General features: G+C 57.1%; 1 protein-coding gene across 1 annotated transcript; it reads left to right on the top strand.

Moving 5' to 3' along the window:
* The first annotated feature begins 919 nt into the window (after positions 1-919).
* On the top strand, positions 920-22,164 carry VSX2 (visual system homeobox 2). The gene is made up of 5 exons (XM_008138839.3): positions 920-1,289; positions 2,552-2,636; positions 6,355-6,478; positions 20,895-21,075; positions 21,839-22,164. Exons 1-5 carry the CDS (start codon positions 920-922, stop codon positions 22,162-22,164), a joined length of 1,086 nt encoding a protein of 361 aa, XP_008137061.2.
* Positions 22,165-24,306: the final 2,142 nt, after the last annotated feature.

Raw genomic sequence — 24,306 nt, 5'->3', positions numbered from 1 at the left:
TTCTGCTTGCTCAGTGAACTCTGAGATATGGCAGACCCCTGGCCTTGCCTATCTGATTTACTGCAGAGCCCTAGTTCCTAGACCTAATAAGGTGCTCAATACACAGTAGTTGAATGAATGAATAAAAGAATGAATGGAGTCCTTCCGTGGATGTTGGGCACACTTCACGCTTCCTCTAGGAAGATGCTCAGACATCCAGGGCTGTTATCCAAAAGAAGTCACCACTGCTCTCCTTTCCCACCCGGGACCCCCATTCCTGACCCTCTGATCATTCATCTATTCATCGAGCCAATATTTATTGAGTAGCTCTTCTGAACTAGAGTTAGGTGAGAAGCCTTGAGCTTTCTTCACACCCGCTCCTTCTTTCCCTCCCCTCCTCCCCCCCCCCCAACAACCTTGACCAGGGCTCTTGCCCCTCCCTTGTTCTGCCTGTCACACAGGGGTCCTATATTTGGGCTTTCTTAGACCCTTCCAACCTGCAAAAGAGTTGAGGATGGGGGTCAGGTCTCCAACATCTGCCCCCAGCCCATCCTCCCACCCACTGTAGGGACAGGTCCCAGCCAGGCGCTGCCAGAATCCCACCCACCCTGCCTCCTGGACCGGCCCTGACGCTGTGTGTCAGCTCAGGCCCTGGGACCCTGCCCCCGAGCGTCCCGCCCCCAGCGCCCTGGCCCCTGGTGCTGCCAGCTTTTTGGAATTCCTAATCGCTCCTGGCCCCAGTGATTGGCTGCTCAGCTCTGACCCCACTTGGGCTGCCGCCTGGTTGGATAAAAGGGGAATCTCCTTGGGGCTCCAGAGCATTAGACACCGGAGGGGGCATCTGGGACCAACTTCGCAGAGCGGCGAGCCCGGCGGGGGTGGGGTGGGGGGAGCTAAAGACCTGCGCCTCGGCCCCTCCGAAGAGCCGAAGAGCCGGGAGATGACGGGGAAATCGGGGGAAGCGCTGAGCAAGCCCAAATGCGAGACAGTGGCCAAGAGTACCCCGGGGAGCGCCCCGGCCAGGTGCACGGGGTTCGGCATCCAGGAGATCCTGGGCCTGAACAAGGAGCCCCCCAGCTCCCACCCGCGGGCTGCCCTCGACGGCCTGGCCCCCGGGCACCTGCTGGCAGCGCGCTCCGTGCTCAGCCCCGCGGGAGTGGGCGGCATGGGGCTGCTGGGGCCCGGGGGGCTCCCCGGCTTCTACGCGCAGCCCACCTTCCTAGAAGTGCTGTCCGACCCGCAGAGCGTCCACTTGCAGCCGCTGAGCAGGGCGTCGGGGCCTCTGGACACCAGCCAGACGGCCAGCTCGGGTAGGTGAGGGCGCTGCCCGCCTCGTGGCGGAGCCGGGACCCCCCGCCGCCGGCGGCTCTCCCCGATACCGCAAGGCCTCCTCCGGGCGCAGAAGTTCCTGCCAGGCTGAGGGGAGCCCCCGGGCCTGGGGCCCACGCGCCGGGAGGACGCCCCGGGCGCCGCCAGGTTTCATGCCCGGCGCGTCGGGCCTCGGCGCTGTCCTGTCCCTGCGCTGGCCCCGGCTCTGGCGCGGCGCCCAGCTGGGAACCCACGGGAAACGGGGCTGGGGGTGTCAGAGCCCTTGGGGCGGGCTGGGGGCGGGCTGGGGCCCCAGTTTCCCTGCTCCGCGGCGGCCCCAGCCTCTCGGAGAGCCTGCGCTCTCTTCCGTGCGCTGGTGGCCCCGAAGCGGGGGCCAGCTTCGCCCCAGCCCAGGTGCCCAAAGTTGTCTTTTCCTTTCTTGCCTCCATTCCAAACTCCCTCCCCGATTTTGTCAGGGTTTGTGGGGTGTGTTTTTTTCCACCCCACGAGCTTGGACAACCGGCTACCGAGGCGGCTGGGTCGGCCACGGTCGGATCCCACCCAAGCGCCACGGTTTCTGGGATCCCGGCGCCTCGGGGGTCCGCGGCCGCCAGTGACCCAGCCACACCCGCCCCGACCCACTCCTCGGCCTCGCGTCCCAGCCCGCCCCGGCCTCCGGCTCCTGTGGCGCTCCGAAACGCCCCCGATTTTCCGTTACCGTTTTATTTATTTTTTATTTGGAAAGACAACGAAAAGAGTCGCGGCGCGGCGTCTCCGGCCCCGAGCGGGGGCGCATTGTGCAGGCACCGAAAGGGGGGCCGCGCCGAAGGAGACCGGCCCTCCCCCGCGCCAGCTGCCGGCGCCCCGGCTCCGCTCCTTGGGGCCAATTTTCGGTCCCCGGACAACGGGGCTTGCCAGCGCAGGGCAGGGCGTGGAGCCCGGAACGTCACGGGGTGTCTCCCCGACACCCCTGAAGCGGCCTCGTTCCCCGCTGTCCCTGCCCCCAGAGTGCCGGGCCTTGGCCTCTCTTACAACGAAATCTGCTCCAAACCTCCGGATCGGGGCGCCCGCCCGGGCAAGGCCAGCCTGGGCCTTAGGGATGGGGTCGGCCTCGCAGAAGGCTTCCCAGGGAGGCAGCGCGGGTCCCCGCCGCTCCCCGAGGCGGCCGGCGTGGGCTGGGACCCCGGGTTTGGGGCTCCCGATGCTCGCGAGCGCTGCCCAGCGCGCCCCCCCATGCTGCCGCACGTCTCGGTCCGCTTTCCAGATTCGGAAGATGTTTCCTCCAGCGACCGCAAAATGTCCAAGTCCGCCTTAGCCCAGACCAAGAAGCGCAAGAAGCGGCGGCACAGGTAAGGCCCCGGTGGCGCTCCCCGCCACCTCGCCTGCTCCCCAGCCCTGCGTCCCCGTTGGGGGTCGGGTCTCTCGGACTCCGCTGTCGCCGCCCTCAGATCCGAGGTCCCAGGCTGCGCCCCGGGCGGGGGGGAGCGGGCGTTGTTTGGGGGACACCCGGGCCCTGGCGCCGGCGGCTGCACCCCGTGAGGACGGAGAGAGGCCGCCAGGGAGGCGGCCCCGTGCCAGGCTTTCTCCTCCTCCTTTGGGAGAAAGGAAAGGCCCCGGCTGGAAACCAGAGCCCGAGAGGGGCTGGCCAGGCACCTGCACATCCGAGAGCCATGCACACCTGGCGCGGGCAGCGCGGCGCCCACCTCCCGCCCCAGCCGGTGCCTCTGCCCTCCGCCCCCGGCCCGCTCTCCTCTCCCGCGGCCCCTGGGCTGGGCAGTTCGCTGCCGTGTCGCTCCCACCTTTCCCCAAAGCTCGGGGCGGGCGCGCCATCTGCACTGATGGGAAATGGTCGTTAGGCTTGTGGTCCTCAAGGCAGCTTCCCTTCTCTGAGCCTCAGTTTCCTTGTCTGTAAAATGGGGAAAGACCGGGCAATGTGTGGCCTGGGTGACCCCACCCGCCCTCGCCGGAGGGGAGTGGGCCGCAGTGGGGTACAGCTGAAAAGAGAGCTTTCAAAATATGTCTTTAAATGGGCATCACTTGCACGAAGTTTAAATTCAGTCCCTTCGAAAAGAAAAGGTAGATCCTGAAAAGGAATCCCCTCACCCCAGGCCGCAGCCCCCTGGCCCCCAGCCCCAAGTTCTGGTGTGAATTCCCCAGGAGCTTTCAAAGGAAAGAAAGCAGCGAGAACCAAACATCTGCCCGGCTTTCTGCGAGTGCTGCTTCCCGGCGCTGTCCCTGCGCTCACCCGGGTCTGTCTCCCCAAACTTCTCTCTGCGGGGGCCCAGGTGGGTTCCACTGGCTCTCAGGGCATTTCACCCCGTGGACCTCTCCCCTGCTCCCCCGCGCCTCCTTGTTCTTTCACCCGTTTGGTCTCAGCCTCATCGCACCCTTTCTCTGGGCGCTTTTCTGCGTTTCCCTCTTCCTTAACCCTTGGAAATGGCACTGCTGGCCCCCACCTTTTAAAAGGGCTCTTCCTGAGCCCTCAGACCCCAGCAGGCTCCCGCCCGAAGGCCAGTGAACTTTGACTTGGTTTCTCAAGGACCTTGATTTGTTTTTGTTTAGTTTGTTTTGTTTTATTTTGAATGGAAACATTTTATTGTAGTCCTGATCCTGGGTCGTTTTTTACATTCATTTACCCAACGAATATTCATTAAAACACCTCTTTTGCACCCACGACATGCTGGCCCCAGGTGGGACCAGCCAGCCTCTGAGTCCAGGGAGAGGACCAGACCGTGGGGAAAGGACCGACCCGCTGAACTGCTTCTGCGCTGGTGCGAGGGGGAAGGAGAGAGAAAGGGGTTCCCAAAGCAAGCAGAGCCCTGGGAGAAAGATGCCCCAAACCCTGGGTGCCCCACCTCCCTGTGTGGCACTTGGAGCTGGCTGACCCACAGCCCAAAGGCCATGCTTCAGCCTCCTGGCCCTCTGTCCTCGCCTGCCACCCTCTCCACCAGGGAGCCTGTGGGCGCGTCGGAGGGTTCTCAGGGGGACAGGACAGCTCGCCGCCTGTCCTAGGTTTCTGGCTATTTCTGGTGCGTGAAGGAAGCCGATTATTGGAGAGAGGAGAACCGCTACCGGTGGCCAGTGCAGATTTTAATTAGTTTTTTAAAAAACAACACAAACGTTATTCTGAGCTTCTCTCGTTTGGGGATTTCAGGGTTAGACCCTGGAATCTGGTGAGGGGAGCCGGGCATCGCTTATTTCCCAGAAACACCCCAGGTTTGTAGGGGTTGGAGAGGGGAGAGGGGATGGGCCAGCAGCCTCATCTCTGACCCAGAAAGCTCAGGCAGGAGACAGTGGGGACCTGAGGGTCTGGGTTTCTGCAGAAAACCAGGAGCAGGTTTATTGGGTCACGTTGTGGGGGCGCAGGGAGGGTCCTGGGGAGCACGGATTGGCTCTGAGACAGGAATGGGGGAAGTTTGGGGAGGGGGTTGAGGCTTGGTTTTGTGTTTTGAGTGCGAGCTTGAGCTCTCCTAAGCAAAGAGCGGGCACTTGAAGGGTCTTAACCAACCTATTGTCAGCTCTTCTCTTCCGCTGCGGCCACAGCACCTACCTACGTGCTTGCTTCAGTTTCCCTAGTTTTGCAAAGGACGTGCATGTTTCGATTGTTTATTTTGACACTGGGTGGAGGGGGACCTTTCAGTAAATGGCAAGAGAGAAACAGAATTTCCTCAGAATTCTGAAGAAAGAACTTTCTGTTTACATAAGCTTTTCGTCACCACCCCCAAGAGAAGAGGAGAAACGATTTAGAATCAAACCCGTCGTTTTCTAGAACGAGCAGAATCCTTCTTCCTCACCATCCCCTGCATCAGACCCTGAGATACTGGAGACAAACCAGCACAAGGAACGGAGGGCTGAACTTTGCCCTTGTTCCTGTGTTGGGGGAGCGTGAGAGCGGCAGTGAGGGATTCTAAACCCCGGTGCTGTCCCAGAGTCCCCAGTCCCAGAGGCTCCAGCGAGGAAGGTACCATGTTTATTGGCTGAGTGTGTGGAATCTGGACTCTGTTGCCTGTTGGCTTGTCGATGAGATAAAGGCCACCTAGAACTTGGTGAAATTAAGGTCTGAAAAAAAATAAGAATTTGTGTCTGTAAGTGGATGTGTAGTGTGTTTATTCAAGAAAGGAGGTCTACGAACCCCCTAATATTGGAAGCGAAATTTTATGTGTCGGAGCATATTCGTTTGCGCATTTTCCTAGGGTGAGAGGATGTAGCTTTTATCAGATTCTTAAAGCAGTTTGACCCAAAATAGGTCAAGGTGAACTGCTCAGTGGGGGTGGGGGGGCTGTGGAGGTAGGTGATTTCAGGGTGACCTGAGTGGAACTCCCCCCCCCCCACAATGGTCCCCCCTGGGTGTGCCTCCCCAGCTTGTGTGTGTGTGTGGGGGGGGAATGGTTGGAAGGGTCAGGGCGCCCTCCCCCTCATATTCCTCACCCCTACAACTGGGAGAGCAGCTTTAAGGAGCAGGCGGACCTGGGCAGGTGAGGAGGGCGGAGTGTTGGGTGGGCTGCAGGGGAGGGACATTCAGGCCTCGGTTGCATAAACACTGGGGTGGCAGCTGCCTTTGATCTGCGGGTGAGTGCGAGGTGAACGGTCAGCCGTCTGAGAGGAGCCCAGGGAGCAGGTCCTAGTAGGGGGGAGGGGGGGCGACGAGGCATTTATTTACCCCTCGCCTCGTGGCCCTGTGCGTGGGAGGAGGAAGAGGGGCCTTCTGCAGTTTTCTCCAATGTCTGTCTAACACCCTTTCCCCTAAAGCTCTTCCAGAAAGAGTCCTATCATGAGATGCCCCCAGGGCTGAAATAATCCCCCACCACCATCAGAGGGGCACTGGGCATCCTCAGCCTTGAAAGAAGAAAAGTCAGAGGGTTAAGCTGAGTGCGTGTGCGAACACGTGTGCATGCACGTGCGCGTGGGAGTGTGTGTGTGTGTGAGTGTGTGAGGGAGTGTGTGTCTGATTGTGCTGAGCCCCTGGGTTTGGGGTCTGTCCAAGAGGCACAGGGGAGGGCCGTTCTGTCCTCTCTGGGACAGCCTCGTCCGTTTCCAGGGTCCTGAGTACCCGTTTGCTCCCCTCAGGACCATCTTCACCTCCTACCAGCTGGAGGAGCTGGAGAAGGCGTTCAACGAGGCCCACTACCCAGACGTCTATGCCCGGGAGATGCTGGCCATGAAGACGGAGCTGCCCGAAGACAGGATACAGGTAACAGCGCCCGCCCTGAGTCCCTGCCCCCCATTTCCCCCACTCTCGGGGACACGGACAGACCAGGCTCCCAGATACCCATCTCCCACCCCCTGTATGAGCACCCGCTTGCCTGGGATCGAGTTCTCATGACGAACAGCACCGTATTTGCTGAGCACCTACCATGGGAGGTGGGCACTGCGGGGGGACGGGGCTTCGCAGATGTGGCCTGGCCTGTGTTCTCCACGCAGGCCTGCCGAGGAGCATTCCATACAGACTGTGGTGGGAGAAGGAGTGCGGGTGGGTCCTGGGTTCTGAGCAGGGGCTCTGTTGTGGCAGCTGTGCCCTCCCTGCAGCTGTTTCCCCTCCCCCCCTTCCCCCACCACTTACATCCACCTGAGGCTCCTGCCTCTTCTCACAACCAAACAGCTGGCCCTGTCGGAGCTCCAGCTCCATTACTTCTCCAGGTCACACCAAGAATGTGGCTGGACCTGTGCTTGCAGGCCTGGCTCACTAGGCCCTCCTCCCCTCCCCTCCCCTCCCCCCTCCTCTTCTCCCCTCCACCCTTCTCCTCCTTTCCTCCTCCCCTCCTCCCCTCCTCCCCTCATCTCCCCTCTCCTCCCCCCTCCTCTCCTTTCCTCTCCTCCCCTCCCCTCCCCTCCTCCCCTCCTCTTCTCCTCCCACCTCCTCTACTCTCCTCACCTCCCCTTCCCTCCCCTCCTCCTCTCCTCCTCCTCCTCTTCCTCCCCTCCTCCCCTCCCACCTCCTCTACTCCCCCTTTCACTCCTTCTCCCCACCTCCCCTCCCCTCTCCTCTCCTCTTCTTTCCTCTCCTCCCTTCCCCTCTCCTCTCCTCTTCTTTCCTCTCCTCCCCTCCCTCTCTTCTCCTCTCCTCCCCTCTCCTCTTCTCTCCTCCCCCTCCTCACCTTTCCTCTCCTTCTCTCCTCCTCTGCTTCCCTCCTCTCCTCTCCCCTCCTCCCCTCTCCTCCTCTCCTCTCTTTCCCTCTCCTCTCTTTCCCTCTCCTCTCCTTCTCGCCTCCTCCCCTCCCCTCCTTCTCTCCTCCTTTCCTCTCCTCCTCTCCCCTCCTCTCCCCTCCCCTGCTCTCTCCTCCTCTCCTCTCCCCTCCCCTGCTCTCTCCTCCTCTCCTTTCCTCCTCTCCCCTCCTCTCCCCTCCCCTGCTCTCTCCTCCTCTCCTCCTCTCCTCCCCTCCCCTCTTCTCTCCTCTCCTCTCTGCTCTCCTCTCCTCCTCTCCTCCCCGCCTCTCCTCTCATCTCTCCTCTCCTCTTATCTTCTCTCCTCCTTCTCTCCTCCTCTCCTCTCCCCTCCTCTCCTTCTCTCCTCCTCTCCTCTCTCCTTCTCTCCTCCTCTCCTCTCCTCTCCTCCTCTCCTCTCCTCCTCTCCCCTCCTCTCTTTCCCCCTCCTCTCCTCCTCCCCTTTTCTTCTCCCCTCCTCTCCTCCTCCCCTCTTCTCCCCTCCCCTCCCCTCCTACCCCTCCCCTCCCCTCCTACCCTTCCCCTCCCCTCTCCTCCCCTCCCCTTCTCCCCCTCCCCACCCTTCCCCTCCTCCCCTCTCCTCTTCTCTCATCTTCCCCTTCCTCTCCTCCTCCCCTCCTCTCCTCCCCTCCCCTCCCCTCCTCCTCCCCTCCCTCCTCCCTCCTCCCCCTCCCTTCCCCTCTCCTCTCCTCCCCTCCCCTCCCCTCCCCTCCCTTCCCTTCCTCCTCCCCTTCCCTACCCCTTTACTCCTCTCCCCTCCTCCTCCCCCCCCTCCCCTCTCCTCCCCTCTCCTCCTCCTCCTCCCCCTTCTCCACCCCTCTCCTCCCCTCCTCTCCTCTCCTCTCCTCTCCTCTCTTCTCCTCTCCACCCCTCCTCCTCCCCTCCCCTCTCTTCTCCTCCCCTCCTCCTCCCCTCCCCTCCCCTCCTCCTCCTCTCCAGGAGAGTTTGGTCATCACCAGCCACTGATCTGGGCTGAGAAGTCTGCAGCTGTGCTGGGCGCAGGGCCTCCCTTCATTAGCAACAGGACCTTCCCAAGTACAGCCCTCCCTCCCCCCAGCTGGGCAGGAGGGGCTGCTTTCTCATTTCTCTGGGAGAAGGTGAAGTCTGATGGTGTCTAGACTAGGCCTCCCCAGGAGGAGGAGTGAGTGGGAGGAACATTTCCAAAAGATTTGGATTTGCCTTAGCTGGATGGCAACCTTACACGAAAGCTGTTCCCCTCACCTGGGTGGGCCAGAGTGTGCACCACTGAGGCTGGGAAATGGGGGACCTGACTTCCTGAAACCCTTCTGCCCGCATCCCTCCCAGTCATGGCCCCTGTGTCTCCAGGTGTGATAGGGAGTGGGGCTAGAGAAGGAACCACCTCTGGTGTGGGTGTGCGTGGGTGGCTCTGTGCTCTCACGGGAGAACCAGAGAATGGGCGATGAGGCGTGAGCCGCTTGAGCCTTTCTCTCCTTGGAAATCTACTTGGAATTTCAGTCAGTGGCTTTAGACATTGACACTAACAATGAGCTCAATCACTCATAATCAGATTACCCGTTTAATGCTTTATCCATGGTGGCCTGGATCCATCACCCTCCACCCAATTGGGTTTTGTGGGTAAGGCTGGGTGTTGATTCTGAGTCTTGTGTGTGTGTGTGTTGTGTGTGTGTGTGTGTGTGTGTGTGTGTGTGTGTAAGCCAAGGCCTAATCCAGTTGACGTGTGGGGGTAACCTCAGCCTGGCCTTCATTAGCACAGAGTTGGCTATTACATGTGTCAGGGCGGGAGGCCGGGGGTGGGGGGAGACTGACAAACGCCCCCTGTTGGTGGCCCACATTGGCAGCATTGACCAGAAGGAAAGAACAGCTTGTCTCTCGCAGTGGGCTGTCCTACACCCTGTCTGGCTCAGGTGGTGTGAGTGGGGTGTTTGTAACTGGATGCTGGGCTTCTTTAGGTTCCCTGGGGGGTGTCCATGGGCTGGTGTCTGACGCCACCAGGACCAGCAAGAAGGAGCAGGGTGAGGACTGTGAGGACTGGCTATGGAATGCGTGCGTATGGGAGAACTGAGGCAGGAATCCCTCCCAGTCTTTGAGCACCGCACTGTCCTTTGGCTAAATGCTGCCCCCACCCCCGCCCCCCAGAAGGTAGGAGCTGTCAAATAGCCCTGCCCCAAAATGTTTTACCAAGTGACCTGGGAAAAAGTGTGTGTTAGCATGTATCAGCCACAATCACAGCTGTGATTTACAGAGCAGTTTCCGTGTGCCGGGTGCTCTGAATATGTGATGTGTGCAGGAGAGGCAGGGGGGTGCGGTGGTTAGGGGCACCCACTCTGGAACCAGACTGCCTGGGGGTGGTCCTGGCTTCACCAGTTACCAGCTGAGTGACTGCGGACACGTTACTTTGCCCCCCGAGCCTCCCACTCCTCATCTGTAAAGTGTGGGCGACAGTGGCCCCTGATGATGTGATGTGTTCCAAGCTGGGCCGGGCACATGCCCAGTGCCCACTCAGTTTCCGCTCTGCTCTCATTAAATCCTGCTGGGAAAGGGGTGGTCTGCGGTCAGGTGGGGGGCCTGTGGGAAACCTTCTTTATGAAAATAACCAGGGCTTACCTTGAGCACCAGGCACTCTTTTTAAAAATCACTCATAGCCGAAACCGGTTTGGCTCAGTGGACAGAGCGTCGGCCTGGGGACTGACAGGTCCCGGGTTCGATTCCGGTCGGGGGCATGTACCTTGGTTGTGGGCACATCCCCAGGAGGGGGTGTGCAGGAGGCAGCTGCTCGATGTTTCTAACTCTCTATCCCTCTCCCTTCCTCTTCTGTAAGAAATCAATAAAATACATATTAAAAAAAAAAATCACTCATAAATAAGGACTTCTTCAATGGGCGAAACACGCGTCTCCCTCCCCTTGCCCACCAGCAGCCCTTCCCGTGGTAACTGTTATGGAGCAGATGCGAGTGAACGACCACTGGAGCCCAGACCAAATTAAAATTTAGGGAGCCTTTATTAGCCGGGTGGCCGGACGACCCGGCGACTGCTCTGCCATTCTCCACGCAGGGAGACCAGAGAGCAGCAGCGACCCTTTGTGTAGGACCGCTTTTAAGCACATTAACCACATCCGGTTTTTGCAGAACAAGTAACCCAAGACAAAACAGTTTTTCCCAAGCAACGTCAGGATCATGCCAATGACGACCATGTTATTCACAGGGTCACCCTGTTCTTCAGAAAGCTGACAGTGTTCTGTGAAAGAAGGCTACGTGCTGGGAAGGGGCCATGAGACTATATCTCAAGGCTTGGCCTAGTGTCAGCACTGACATCTCTATCTGGGGCATAGTCCATGGCCTCTCTGGAAGCATGCTCAAAAATTCCCACTCTAACAGTAACCAGTTTCCTTTGTTTCTTTCTCGAGACAGTGTATGTCTATTCCCCAGAAATCGGGACACCCCGTGAGCGAGGCACTATCACTACAGCCATGGGACAGAGGGGGAGCCCGCAGCCAGAATGCAGCCCTGAGTCCCTTTAGACTCCAGACCACTTGCATCCCTACACTGCCACCCTTCCAGTCATTTCCCTTCAACCTGCTCAGGTGGGAGCGGCATCTAAAGATGGAAAACTACCACTCTGGAGCCAGTCCCCGCCCCCAGCGTTCAGCCAGAGGCCTTTGTGTGTGTGTGTGTGTGTGTGTGTGTGTGTGTGTGTGTGTTAGGGGATACGGGGCCGGGGTAGTTATTAGAGCAGTGATGGGCAACCTTTTGAGCTTGGTGTGTCAAACTTCGCCAAAAAACTGAGCATAACTCGGGTAGTGTGTCACTTTGAGGAAAAAACTAACTCCAAGACTCTAGTCGCAAATGTTTCATCCTCAGGAGCAGCAAATGTTTCATCCTTGGCATGCGGCCGCCTTAGCAGTCGCGTGTCATCAGAAATGGCTACGTGTGTCAGTGCTGACACGCGTGTCATAGGTTCGCCATCACTGTATTAGAGGCTCCAAGTCTGAGGTTAGACATTCTCAAGTGGAAGGGAACGGTTATTGGACTGGATGTCACTGACTCGGGTCTTTGTTCTGGTTCTGACACCACCAGGTTCAGCAGAAGCCAGGTCACTTCCCCTCTCTGTTTCCCCTCTGTGAAAAAGCGGGGGTCCCTTCCAGGAGGGGCCTCCTCAGATCACCTTCCTCACCAGGTCCCTGGCTGAACGCTGGGGGCGGGGACTGGCTCCAGAGTGGTAGTTTTCCATCTTTAGATGCCGCTCCCACCTGAGCAGGTTGAAGGGAAATGACTGGAAGGGTGGCAGTGTAGGGACGCAAGTGGTCTGGAGTCTAAAGGGACTCAGGGCTGCATTCTGGCTGCGGGCCGTTGGTGGAATGGGGGGCATGACAGGTGGAGTAACAGCCCCAGGTGGACAGCTGGGACACACCCTCTGGGCCAATCCCAGGAAACCTCGGGTGTGTCTGAGGCCTGCTGTCTGATGTCTGATGAGATCCCAGTATGGAAGTGAAAAGTCACACACCTACTTCCAATCTTTTTTTAATTTAAAATTTTAATGTTGACACTATTGCAGATGTCCTCCATTTCCCCGCCTTTGCCCGCCTCCGCCCAGCCCCCACATTCCCCCCTGTGGCCCTCCCCACACTGTTGTCTGTGTCCCTGGGCTATACATGTATGTTCTCTAGCTAATCCCTTCACCTTCCTTTATCCAGTCCTCCCTACCTCCCCCACTTCCCTCTGACATTTGTCAGTCTGTTCCATGCTTCCATGCCTCTGAGTCTATTTTGTTCATTAGATTCCACATATTAGTGAGATCATATGGTATTTGTTTTTCTCTGACTGGCTTATTTTGCTTAATATAATAATTTCCCAAGTTCCTTCTTTTTTTACAGCTGAGTAGTATTCCATGGTGTAAATGTACTATAGTTGTTTTGTCCACTCATCTACTGATGGGCACTCGGGCTATTTCCAGATTTGGGCTATTGTAAATAACGCTGCTACGAACATAGGGGTGCATATATTCTTTCTGATTGGTGTTTCAGGATTCTTAGGATATATTCCCAGAAGTGGAACCACAGGTCAAAGGGCAATTCAATTTTAAATTTCTTGAGGAAACACCATACTCTTTTCTGCAGTGGCTGTACAGTCTGCGTTCCCATACCTACTTCTCATCTTTGTTTCCCTGCCAGCAAGCCAAGCTCTGAGCCTCAAAGTACTCATTTGTAAAATAATAATGATAACATCTCCCCACCTGTAAAAAAGGAGGGGGAATCCCTTCCTGGGAGGGGTCTTCACATTGAATACAAGTATTGTTATTACTGGCATTAGAAGCACTCACTATTGTCCCAGATATTAAGTGCTTGCCATGCCCTGTCTCCGTAAATCCTCACAACAGCTGGATGAATTAGATGCTCCTGTCCCCATTTTCTGGGTGTGGAAAATGAGGGGCTGAGAGGAGAAGTAAGTAGTAGACGGGATTCAAACCCAGTACTCAACTACCATCATGGGAGAGGGGAATGTGCATGCCTTCCTCCATAAGCTGGCGCGGGCATGGCAGCAGCGCGATGGGGCAGCCCCTCTGTAAGGGACCATGTCCTCTGCCCTCGGGCTTGGCGGGCTTGGCAGGCACGCAGTTCCGGCTCTAAGGCCCTCTGGGTTGGGGTGAAGGGATGCTGTGCATTGTGGGAGAAAGAAGAGATTCCGAGTCTCCATATCAGGCTCAGACATGCGGTCCTCATTGTGTCCCCCCCAAAATGCTGGGGCTGGCATTCTGGAAGCCCCTGCCAGAGGCCAGCGCTGGGGCAGAGGAAGTGGGTTTCCAGACTGTATTTCCTCTGTGAGGCCACTCCCTTCCAAGAAGGATACTATCGGGGTAAACCTGTACATTCACTTACTTGGCTACTGGATTCCTTTCTGACAAAAGTTATCCTTATTTTAATGCCTACATGGCAGGGATGTGGGTGTGCAAAGCGAACCGAGCGCACTCTCACCCCAGCCTTCGCAGCCTGGTGTTTGGACTCTGGCTAGCACTGCTTGATTCTGCCTTTTATTTCTTCTTCTTAATATTTTTATTGATTTCAGAGAGGAAGGAAGAGGAAAAGAGAGATAGAAACATCAACGATGAGAGAGAATCATTGATTGGCTGCCTCCTGCACACCCCCTACTGGGGATCGAGCCTGCACCCCTGGCATGTGCCCTTGGCCGGAATAGAACCTGGGACCCTTCCCTCCGTAGGCTCTATTCACTGAGCCAAACCGGCTAGGGCTGATGCTCCTTTTATCAAGTGGTCCTGCCCAAGGGAGGGGAATGGAGTTTGGGGGAATGCTATTGCAGAAGTCAGAAGATAGGCGCCCAGAAGGGAAAGGGCTGCAGTGTGTCTCAGCCTGGGACTTTTATTAGGATCACAGCTGCTTTAAAAACTTTTATTTTATTTTTCAACTACAATGGACATTTAATATTATACTAGCTTCAGGTATACAGCATAGTGGTTAGACATTTATGTAACTTGTGAAGTGATCCCCCATAAGTCTTGTACCCACCGGACACCGTATATAGTTATTACAGTACTAGAGGCCCAGTGCATGATTAAATCATGCACGTGTAGGGTCCCCTACACGCTTTCGCTTTCGATCGCGGGGGAGCTGGGTGCCTGTCCACTGGTGCACCAGGCCTTTCAGAAGCCTCCGGTGCGGCAGAGGCTTCTGAAAGACCTGGTGCCAGAGAGGACAGGCACCCAGCTCCCCCACTTTTGATGGTCCGCAGCGGGACGTGGACTCTCTGCCCCAGAGGCCCCAGCCCCTTCTGTGCCACAGCACAGCCATGGCGCAGACGCTGAGCTCGCGCTGCCGCTGGCCCAATCGGCCACCCTGGCCACCCCGAGTCCCACCCCCCCGCTCCTCCTGGCCAATCATGGGCATAGTGAAGGTATGGTCAATTTGCATATTTGTCTATTATTAGGTAGGATTATTGACTATATTCCCTAAGCTGTACAAATTGGCAATTACAAAATAGTCACAGAGCATCTTTTTAATGCATATATATTTTTATTGATTTCAGAGAGGAACGGAGAGGGAGAAATAGAAACAGCAATGGAAAATGACTAATCAGCTGCCTCCTGCATGCCCCCACTGGGGACGGAGTTCGCAACCCGGGCCTGTGCCCTTGACTGGAATCGAACCCCAGGACCCTTCAGTCCCCAGACCCACGCTCTATCCACTGAGCCAAACTGTGTGTTTCTAAAGCTCAGCAGGTGATTGTGCGAGGCCAGTGTGAAATGCTGGTTCAGAGATTCAGGAAAGGAGTTTCTCAGCTTTGAGTGGGTTAATATGAATGGAAGAAAGTGGAGTTTTGGGTGACAAGATGGGATAGGAACAAGATGACTTGCCAGGTGTGTAGGGATTGATGCTGCCTGAGGCTCCCAGGAAGAGTGAGCAGAGCTGCCCCCTAGTGGACACCAGGGGCTGCAGCAGGGTCAGGCTTCTCAGCCTGAAGCTGGGACTGGAAGGGGCGTGCTGAAATATGGTGTCAGAAGTGCTGAGTGGATCTGGAATGTGAAGTCGTTAAATCACGCCAGCAGCGAGCCCGAATTAATCAGCTTCCAGCTAGAGGAGAGGGAAGAAGCGGGGCGAATGCGATGGACACTGCCATATGGCTGACAAAGCCAGGCTTGATGGCATGGGGCAAGATTAGAGGGCTGGGGCTGGGGTAGCCAAGGGCCCAAAATGTGCAAAAAGCATCCGATTGTGCAAGGTGTCACCTTGAGGGGTTCAGTCCTGGAAGGTATGCAGAGGGTTCCTGGGAGATATTTGAGGGAAGGGGTCCCGGGCATGTTGTCCTGTGGGGATACAGGGATGGGAACTTTGCCAGGCAGGAGCCGTGTGATGACAACAGAAGCCGTGGCTGCTCGTGCTGATTCCCCACATTCGAGAGAAAGAGCTGATAGAGTTGGGGGCTGCCTGAGGTGTGCCCTGGGGGCAGAAGAGCTCCCATCTGGGAAGAAGCCCTTCCCAGATCCAGTCCGTCCTTGGAGGCACAGTTCTCAGGCCCTCTCTGCCAGCGGTGGAGGCACCTGCCAGAGCAGCTGCTGGCCGCCAGAGGCATCCTACCTGGGCTTCCGCAGAGCTGCTGGGGCAGCACCTTTGCGGGGAAATGCACGAGGAACCCAGGCTCTTTCTGGAGCTGGAAGATCTTCTCAACTCATCTTTGCTCAGGACTCCAAACCTGGTGACCCCTGGTGTCACTTTTGGGTCCCTACTCGGGAGCTCAGAGTCCTCAAGGGTAAGGCAGGGCTCTGGTCCTTGTGGGAGGGTCTCCTGAAGAGTCCTGGGCCCAACTCCCATGGGGAGGAGCAGTCTCTTCTAGAAAGTGGAAAGTCAAGGAAGTGAGTGGGAGTGGGGTGGAAGGAATATTTTGGGCCTGTCGGGACCAAGAGACCAAGTAGGAAAAAGGGCCCAAGTGCTGCGAAGGAGTCTGAGAGGTGAGAGATGGGAGGACCTGGCTTTATGTGAAAAGGGTCGCTGGCCATTTGCTGGAAAGCAAAGCCTCATCTCACTGCTCATTTACCTACAAAATTCATCCAGCGTCCAGCCAAAGTGTTTTAGTTCTTACCATGTGCCAGGCATTTCCCATGCACTATTTTGTTCAATTTTTACAACAAACCTGCGAGGGTATCACAGGCGGATGAGGAGCTGGAAGTCAGAAAGGTTAAGAAATGCATCCAAGGTCACAAAGTTGGAGGCAGAGAAGGGATCTCAGCCTTGGTTTTCTAGCTCCTGATCACAGCCACCTGGCAGGGCTCTGCAAGGTGTTCTCTTGCATTTTGGGCCTCAAGGGAGCAATGTAGGGAGAGTTGCAGGGGCATTTGTCCCTCTCCCCCCCCCCCCGCCCACCACCACACACACCCCTAGTTATTGTTGTTCTTACTGTTTGTCAGTCCAGCCTCACTAAAGGGCATGTGGAGGAGGCCCAGAGGGGCAGGCAATGCCACTGATTAACCCTGCCCCTGGGCAGAGACTCCCAGACTTTCTGCGCTTCCCCTGAAATAATAAGTAGCATTTATTGAGCACCTTCTGTGTGACAAGTACTGCTTTTAGGCGCTTTTACTTATTTCATTAATCCTCAAAACAACCCTGAAAAGTAGGTATTCTTTTTCGAAAATATATATATTTTATTGATTTTTTACAGAGAGGAAGGGAGAGGGATAGAGAGAAATATCAATGAGAGAAACATTGATCAGCTGCCTCCTGCACGCCCCCCACTGGGGATGTGTCCGCAACCAAGGTACATGACCTTGACCAGAATCGAACCTGGGACCCCTCAGTCCGCAGGCCGACGCTCTATCCACTGAGCCAAACCGGTTAGGGTGGGTATTCTTATTTTACGTCTGAAGAAGCTGAGACTGAGGGAAGGCAAGGAACTTGGCCAAGATCATGCAGCACTTTTTGTCAGAGCTGGGAATGCCAGTGCAGGGCTGGCTGACCTCAGTGCTTCTTGCAAATGTTTACGTTCCATGCACACATGCTGGTTGCTTCCAGGAGAGGAAGAGAAAGGTAAATACGAAGAGTGGTTAGGGTTAATTCTAATCCCTTGTCCACTTCCCTCCAAGGCGTCATTGCCACGGCTTCCCTGCCAATTGTCCTTAAAAGAAATTGTTTTGGCTGTTCAGGTTCCTCCATAAATTGGAGCAGCATCTGGTCTTTGCAGAGAGCCAGGCATTCCAGGAGCTCATAACCCAGGGTCCGGATGGTTCCTGGTTTGACGACCAGCTGGCACCAACTCCCCTGGGAGTGTGTAGGCAAAGTCTGATCTGCAGAGCAGTTGTTCATTTCCCCAAATTAGGAGACCCAGGAAAATGATTCTTTTAGAGGCCCCAGATCTGATCTGAATCCCAAGTTTGCACCCCCTTCTTTTTTTTTTTTTTTTAATCCTCACCTGAAAATATTTTTTCCATTGATTTTTAGAGAGAGTGGGAGAGAGAGGGAAAGACAGAGAGAAATAACGATGCGAGAGAAACACATCGATTAGTTGCCTCCTGCACGCGCCCCGATCAGGGCCCTGGCTGGGGAGGAGCCTGCAACCGAGGTACGTGCCCTTGACCCAAATCAAACCCAGGACCCTTTGGTCCGCAGGCTGACACTCTATCCACTGAGCAAACCGGCGAGGGCTGCACCCCCTTCTTTAGGAAAGATGCTGAGTGCATTTGAGAGCCCGCCACCATCTCAAGCACTGGTGCTCATGGGATCCCGAGGAGGCCAAGGCAATGCGCCTTCCTAGGCCCCACTCAGGGAGGGACTCTGCCTTTCTGTACTCCACGGTCCTTTCTGCAGAATCTGTAAATCCAAACTGTGCTGGACATGAACAGCTCTGTCGTAAGTTTGGAATCGAAACTCATTAGTGACAAAAACCGGACTGGACCCTATATTTCTCTCTCTTAGGGTGAGTATGGATAGGCTTTAGTGCAGAAGTCAGGTGATGAGTCTGATTACGGTGCTGCTGCTGCTGTGGGGTGTTACGTAACATGTCGTATATGCATCACCCGTTATTTCTAAAATCCAAAACGTTCTGGAGTCTGGCCCCACACGTTCCAGGTAAGGGGTGTGGCCTTGTTTTATAATGCACCGTGTTCAAGCAGGAAGGTCATCTGATCAGGAAGCAGGTGGCTTACTTAGATTCATAAAGAGAGTCCTCCCAAGCCTCCCAAGTGGTCAGACGAGGCGCCTGACTTCCATCACCCAGGGGCTCATGCTTTGCTATCTTCTCTGAGAGGTGGATGAAACCGGAAGTAGCTTAGCCCTGAATGTGGATTTTTCCTCTGTGGGAGAAGGCAGCTTGAGACAAGTGGGTATTGGAGAGGGTGACCAAGTGCTAATGGGAAGGAAGATGGGATAGGACAGGGGTCTCAGGCAAATTGCAGGCCCTAGGTAGGGCCTACAGTGGGCAGAGCCTGCAGATGGTGCTGGGGGAGATCTAAACAGCACAGAGCTAAGCCAGGACCATGGCCAGTCAGCCCGGCTCATTGCTCACCGCTGTCTGAGCTTTAGTGCACAGAGCACAGCCATCGAGTGGCCTTCAAATTACAGAAACCCTGTCCTTGGCAGGTGTCACTCAGGGCTCTCTGGGTCAGGACCAGGGGGAGGCCCTGCACGTTGCTTCCCAGCTCCCCCAGGAGGGCCCCAGCAGATGGGCAGGTGTCAAAGCTGATGGCATCAAAGGTGTGACCCACCCTGAGTGGGACCAGTGATTGTTTTCTAATAGAGCTGGCCAGTGTCGAGGTGGAGTGGCAGGAGACGTCTGAGGGCGCGTCTTTTCCATTTTCAGAGGTTCCAGTTATTTACCAATGAAGAAATGCCGAAACATGGTTACACACATTCGGGTCAACTTAAAGTTGTGCGTGGACGGTGCGGTCTTTCTGCAATCCTTCACAGCGTGTCTGGGACCGCAGGGCTGTTTGTGGGTAGCGGGGATGCGAGGCGAGGCGGCTGGGGCGCCCCCTACCGGACACGGCCGGCCGCGCTCAGCCGCAGACTGCGGGCTGCCGCGGGCCATCGGGGCGCTCATTCCGCCACCTGGCGGCGGCGGCGGGAACCGCGGGGGCGCACCGACGCCGAGCCCCGCAGGCCGGGCTGGGGCCGCCCCGCGGCCGAGGCAGCAAAGGGTTAAGCTGTCAGCCGCGCGATGTTAAACAGGTGTCAAAGGCGCCCCATATATCTGCAGATTGAAATCAAATTCTTTGCCGTATAAAAAGATAAATTACCCAGGCGCTGCCGCGCGTCCCACTCATCACGCCAGCGCCAGACGGCAAGCAATTTTTTTTTTTAATGTGCTAACGACCTAATCAAGCAATCAAGTCTGAGAAGATTGCAGAGTGACCGGGGCAGCCATCTGCCGGCGAGCCCCGCATTCATTTCCCGCGCCCCCGCGCGGGGCGGAGCCGGGGAGGGAGCTGCCGGGGGAAGAAGGGGAAAAATCCTAAACAAATTAACACCCAATTTTCCCCGTCTAATTAGTTAAATGAGAAGTGTTTGGGGTCCCCCGGGGAGGGGGAGCGGCTCGCAGCGCGGCTCGTGCTGCCTCCCCAGCATTAATTAGTGCGGGTCAATGCCACGGCTCCCGGGAGAGCAGCCGCTTTAATTTCCCGTGATATTTCAGTGCCTGAGGCCCATCGATTCAAACTGAAATTAACTTATTTTTCAATCAGCCCAGGGCTGCCCCTGGGGGTGACTCTTCTTTTGCCGCCTCCTGAATAGAGCTGGAGCAATTTTTCATCAAAAGCTGAAACCTCCGCTGCCGAGGGCGGGGCGGGGGCCCGGAGGGAAGGGGGGGACCGGCGAGGCGAGGGAATGGAAATCGCAGCGGAAACTAATAGATTTCTGGAATCCGCCCCCGCCCTCCCTCTTCTCCCCGCTTCCCAGAGCTCCTGGCTGCGCTGCGGGGACAGAGCCCAAGGAGCTGTGGAGGAACAGGAGGGGCTGCCCGGGCCTGGGGTCCGCCCCGCGCCTCTCACCTCCTGGGGGAACGGTGGCCTGGTTCTGGTTCTGGTTCTGGCTGCTGTCAGTGGCTGGAAGTCTCAGCAAAGCTGGTTTGGGAGACAGGAATCTCCCCTCCCCCAAGCATGGCAGCTCCCCCCGGGCGGGAGAGCGCCAGACACCCCAGGACAACCGCCCACCATTCAGAGTCCGCACCAGTCAGTTTGGGGACCAGAAAAAAAAAACCTTCCCTAGCGTGCCTAGGTCCCCACTCCCGTTTGCTTCTCCCACCACTGAGAATGTCATCTTTCTTCCCTGACGGAGGGATGGCTGCCCGACTCCCTCAAATATGATGCCGAGTTAGGGTGGTAACTGGAGAGCGGGTGGATGGAGGGCCCTGTGGATGGCAGGCTCAGGGCAGGGCACCGGAGGGCGCTGACCCAGGCCTTCTGGGGGCATCCCCTCTGCTTAGTTCCCAGGCTTCATACCTCCATGCTCCCTGGAAGCCTTCCGGAGACTGCTCGAGTCTCAGGCTCCGGGGAAAGGGGGTTCTGAACACGGCTAGTCCAGCCCCTGGGAAGGAATGTGTCCCTCTGCAAGTCAGAAAAAAACACACATTCTCTTCATGCCCTAAGGTCTGAGCACAGGAGCTACCTGGGTCGGGCTTCTCAGCTGCAAACAGGACCACAGTGGGCACTGCTCACCTGCAAGACCCTGTCCTAGAGGTGTCCTTGTCCCATTAAAAAAAAAAAAAAGACCCATTTCACCCATCGGACTCTCACAGGACTTGGGTCCTCATTCTGGTGGATACCCCTGAGCCTGGAGGAACCCCCTGGGTAACATGGGGCTTGAGTAAGGGCACCCACCTGGAGAAACCAGCAGTCCCAAGAGTATGGGGCCATTGGCCATGGAAGGGGTGGGGACCTTAACTCCAGATAGACATGGGGGGGGGGGCGGGAGGGGAGAGGCCTGGGCCCAGGGCCCGTCAGAGCACCCCCTGACGTGTTCGTCTACACCTGCAGGTCTGGTTCCAGAACCGCAGAGCTAAGTGGAGGAAGCGAGAGAAGTGCTGGGGCCGGAGCAGCGTCATGGCGGAGTACGGGCTGTATGGGGCCATGGTGCGGCACTCCATCCCCCTGCCCGAGTCCATCCTCAAGTCCGCCAAGGATGGCATCATGGACTCCTGTGCCCCGTGGCTGCTCGGTAAGGGCCCACGCCCTCCTTGGGGCCCTGCCCCTGAGGCAAGGAGAGTGGGCTCCCCTAGGAGGGGACAGGCCCTGGAGCAAAGGGACCTGGCACAGCAGCCAAGCAGAAGGGAGGCCCTCCAAAGCAGGTCCCCAGCTCCCTTGCGGGGCTCGGTGTGGGCAGGGCCCAGGGCTTGGTGTCTCTCTTGCATCCACCCACGGTGCCTAGACGTCCATCCTGGACAGGTCCCTGACTGTGGGTTCTTCAACAGCCCTGTCCTGTGAGGGGGGTGTGACTGGTGCCCCAGGGTCTGTACCCCTTCCTTCCCTTGTGGGAGGTGCGCTTGTGAAGAATGAAACTGCCCCTCTTGGGGCCTGGGGGACCCCTAGGTCCCTTTGGCCACCATTCTGGCTTTGCCCAAAGGCCTTCTTTCCCCCTAAATCTCTCCACCTGCCATCTTCCCCCGCCTGCCATCTGGGCCTCTGTCTGATAGCACCAACCTGTCTTGGGGTTCTACGGTCTGGAATCCCAGGAGGGAGGGATGGGGAGCAAGCACTGCTCGGGAAGGGACCGAGCAGGCTGCCAGGGGGGGCAGTGCCCAGGGCGTGGCTGCAGCCCTCCCGCTGCCCTGGCCCAGCCCTGGGACTCGTGTGACTGTGGTGTGTGAAGTAAGGCTTTCTGCTTGTCCTTAATTCTGGCCTCTCTCTATCTTTGCCGTTTTCAGTTCAAGATGGCTTTCCCAGGCGCTTTTCTAAACCCGAATACCAACACTTCTTTTTAGGAATGCACAAAAAGTCGCTGGAGGCAGCAGCCGAGTCGGGGAGGAAGCCCGAGGTGGAGCGCCAGGCCCTGCCCAAGCTGGATAAGATGGAGCAGGAGGAGCGGGGCCCCGACGCCCCGGCGGCCATGTCCCAGGAGGAACTGAGGGAGAACAGCATTGCGGCGCTCCGAGCCAGGGCGCAGGAGCACAGCACCAAAGTGCTGGGGACTGTGTCCGGGCCCAACAGCCTGGCCCGGAATGCCGAGGAGCCCGAGGAAGAGGAGGCCGTGGACGAAGACAGGCCAGGGGAGAAGCTGAGTCCTCGGCAGCTCGAGGACGTGGCTTAGGTCAAAGGTCAAGGGTGCGCTGCCACTGGAGCCCAGGACTCTGCTCTCCTCGGGGCCTGTGGTGCCGGGAGGTGTTCTCGAGGCTGGGCCCAGCCTGGCCTTTGCCACCCTCCCCCTGCCCCACAGACCCTCCATGACCCCCGGGCGACTTCAGACACAGCTCCGTTCTGGCCAAGGCTTTGGGCCACGCTGGTATCCCCTTCCTAGTCTTGACCTTGTCAGCCTCCTCCTCAGCCCAACAGCCCTGCCTCGGAAGCCTTTCTGCTGCCCACACCGCCCCCTCAAGCCGCTTCCACTCAATCCCTGGCCACTCTCACCATCCGGATCCACCCCTCACAGTCCTCCTGCTCTAGACCCTCCCCCCAGCTCTAACCCCCTGTGGATTCTGCTCCCCCCAGACCCACAGCCCATTGCCTGCCCGGCCCTGTCAGGGGGAGGGGCCCTGCACTCCAAGGCCAATGTCCTGAGCACCCCCATCCTCAGCCAACTTCTCCCCTCAGCCTATCCCTTCCCGTGGGCCTGGACCTGGGCCTCCACCGTGTGAATGTACTGCCCTGCAGGCCCAGGTACAACCTCTGCTCCACCCCATCCATGGGGCCCAGAGTCCAGATTAAACGTGGGAGGGAAGACTCAGCCTGGGCCCCTCGGCCGCCCTCCATGGTCACCCTCAGGAACCTGCCCTCTCCACGCCCAGCCTGCCCCACCATCCCTCCCAGCACCGGTGCCAGCCACACGTGAGGTGATGTACACCTGTGTTGAGTCCAGGGCCTGTGCCCGGCAGCCAGGGGCACCTCTCACCGATGCCGTGGTTCTCTGCACTGCTGGGGGGGGGGGGCACCCCCTCCACCAGGGCCCTTGGGCTGTGCTCTAAAGCACTGACTCCCTGATGTGCTGCCTGCCTGTGACCCTGACTCGCTGTGCAAGGCACCCTTCCCCTGGAGCTTCTCACAAATTACTGGTTCGCATGTGCCCTGCCTTGGAGCAACCCAATCCAGCTGTTAAATGAACACCTGGGGAGCCACAGACCTTGACCCAATTTCATCCAGGCTGTCCTTGGAAGGCCAAGCCAGGAAAGGGCCTGGGGCTATATAATCATCAAGGGTTGGTCACAAGGAGGCAATGAGAAAAGGCTCGAAGGAGGAAAGTGGGAGCCAGTGTTAGACCCAAACTACAAACTAAGCAGTAGGCACACACCTTCATGCCAGGTGTATGCCCAGGTGCATGTGCACTAGAATCAGACAGTGACCTTGTTGGAGTAGGGGGCAAAGGGTTTCTTCCTGTCTGCTGAGAGGAGCTGTCCATACTGGTGGCCTCTCTGCAGCTGTCCCTCCACCCCCAGGCCAGGTCATGTCCCCCTCACCCCATCGCATTTCCTTACCATCCCACCACTTCTGCAGGGAATACCTCGTGAAAGGCCTGAGACAGTGAATTGGGATTTTAATTCCCTATCAAAAGTTGATTTCTTCTTCATTCCATTCACAGAACTCTCCCCCAGTTCTTGTCTTTGCCCCCTGTTGGTTTGAAGTGTTAGACTGTAGCCCCTGGTGTGTAAATAATGTACATAGAGTGAGAAGAAAGAGCCTTGATATTGAGGTATTTGAAATATGAACTGTAATAACTTCTAGGTATTCTAAACCTGTGATTTCTGTGCCATTTTCTGTAAAGATACAAGTAAGAATAAAATTGATGTAAAAACAGCAGGGGAGGGATCCAGCAGTCCTGTGTGTGTGTGTGTGTGTGTGTGTGTGTGTGTGTGTGTGTAGCATAAAAACCAATCCATGAAGTCAGTTTTAGGTCAAATTGCTAGGGTCCCCCTTTAAAATTACTGCAACTGTAGAAGCACCGTGGCCTGCCTTTCTCCACTGAGCTGACATTTGTCACCTTTCAGTGACATTTATCACTGTGATCACTGTGATAGGGGCCCTCCTCCATTGCAGGCACATCTAAAACAGCCCAGCCCTTGAGTCCCGAAGTTATCACCGATGACTCCCTCCTGCTCCTCACACAATAGATTGCACCCAGTGGTCGGCAAACTCATTAGTCAACAGAGCCAAATATCAACAGTACAACGATTGAAATTTCTTTTGAGAGCCAAATTTTTTTAAACTTAAACTTCTTCTAACGCCACTTCAAAATAGACTC

The sequence above is a fragment of the Eptesicus fuscus genome, chromosome 5 (genome assembly GCF_027574615.1).
Source record: "Eptesicus fuscus isolate TK198812 chromosome 5, DD_ASM_mEF_20220401, whole genome shotgun sequence".
Taxonomy (NCBI): Eukaryota; Metazoa; Chordata; class Mammalia; order Chiroptera; family Vespertilionidae; genus Eptesicus; species Eptesicus fuscus.
Note: the sequence above shows the minus strand (reverse complement) of the source record. Positions and strands in the feature narration are given on the sequence as shown.

What these genes read in the sequence shown, in the direction of transcription:
- VSX2 (XM_008138839.3), top strand. Translation starts at nt 920, where the DNA reads ATGACGGGGAAATCGGGGGAAGCGCTGAGCAAGCCCAAATGCGAGACA. An exon ending in CGCAAGAAGCGGCGGCACAG is followed by an intron (nt 2,637 to 6,354) that starts GTAAGGCCCCGG and finishes TGCTCCCCTCAG; the next exon opens with GACCATCTTCACCTCCTACC. An exon ending in TGCCCGAAGACAGGATACAG is followed by an intron (nt 6,479 to 20,894) that starts GTAACAGCGCCC and finishes CTACACCTGCAG; the next exon opens with GTCTGGTTCCAGAACCGCAG.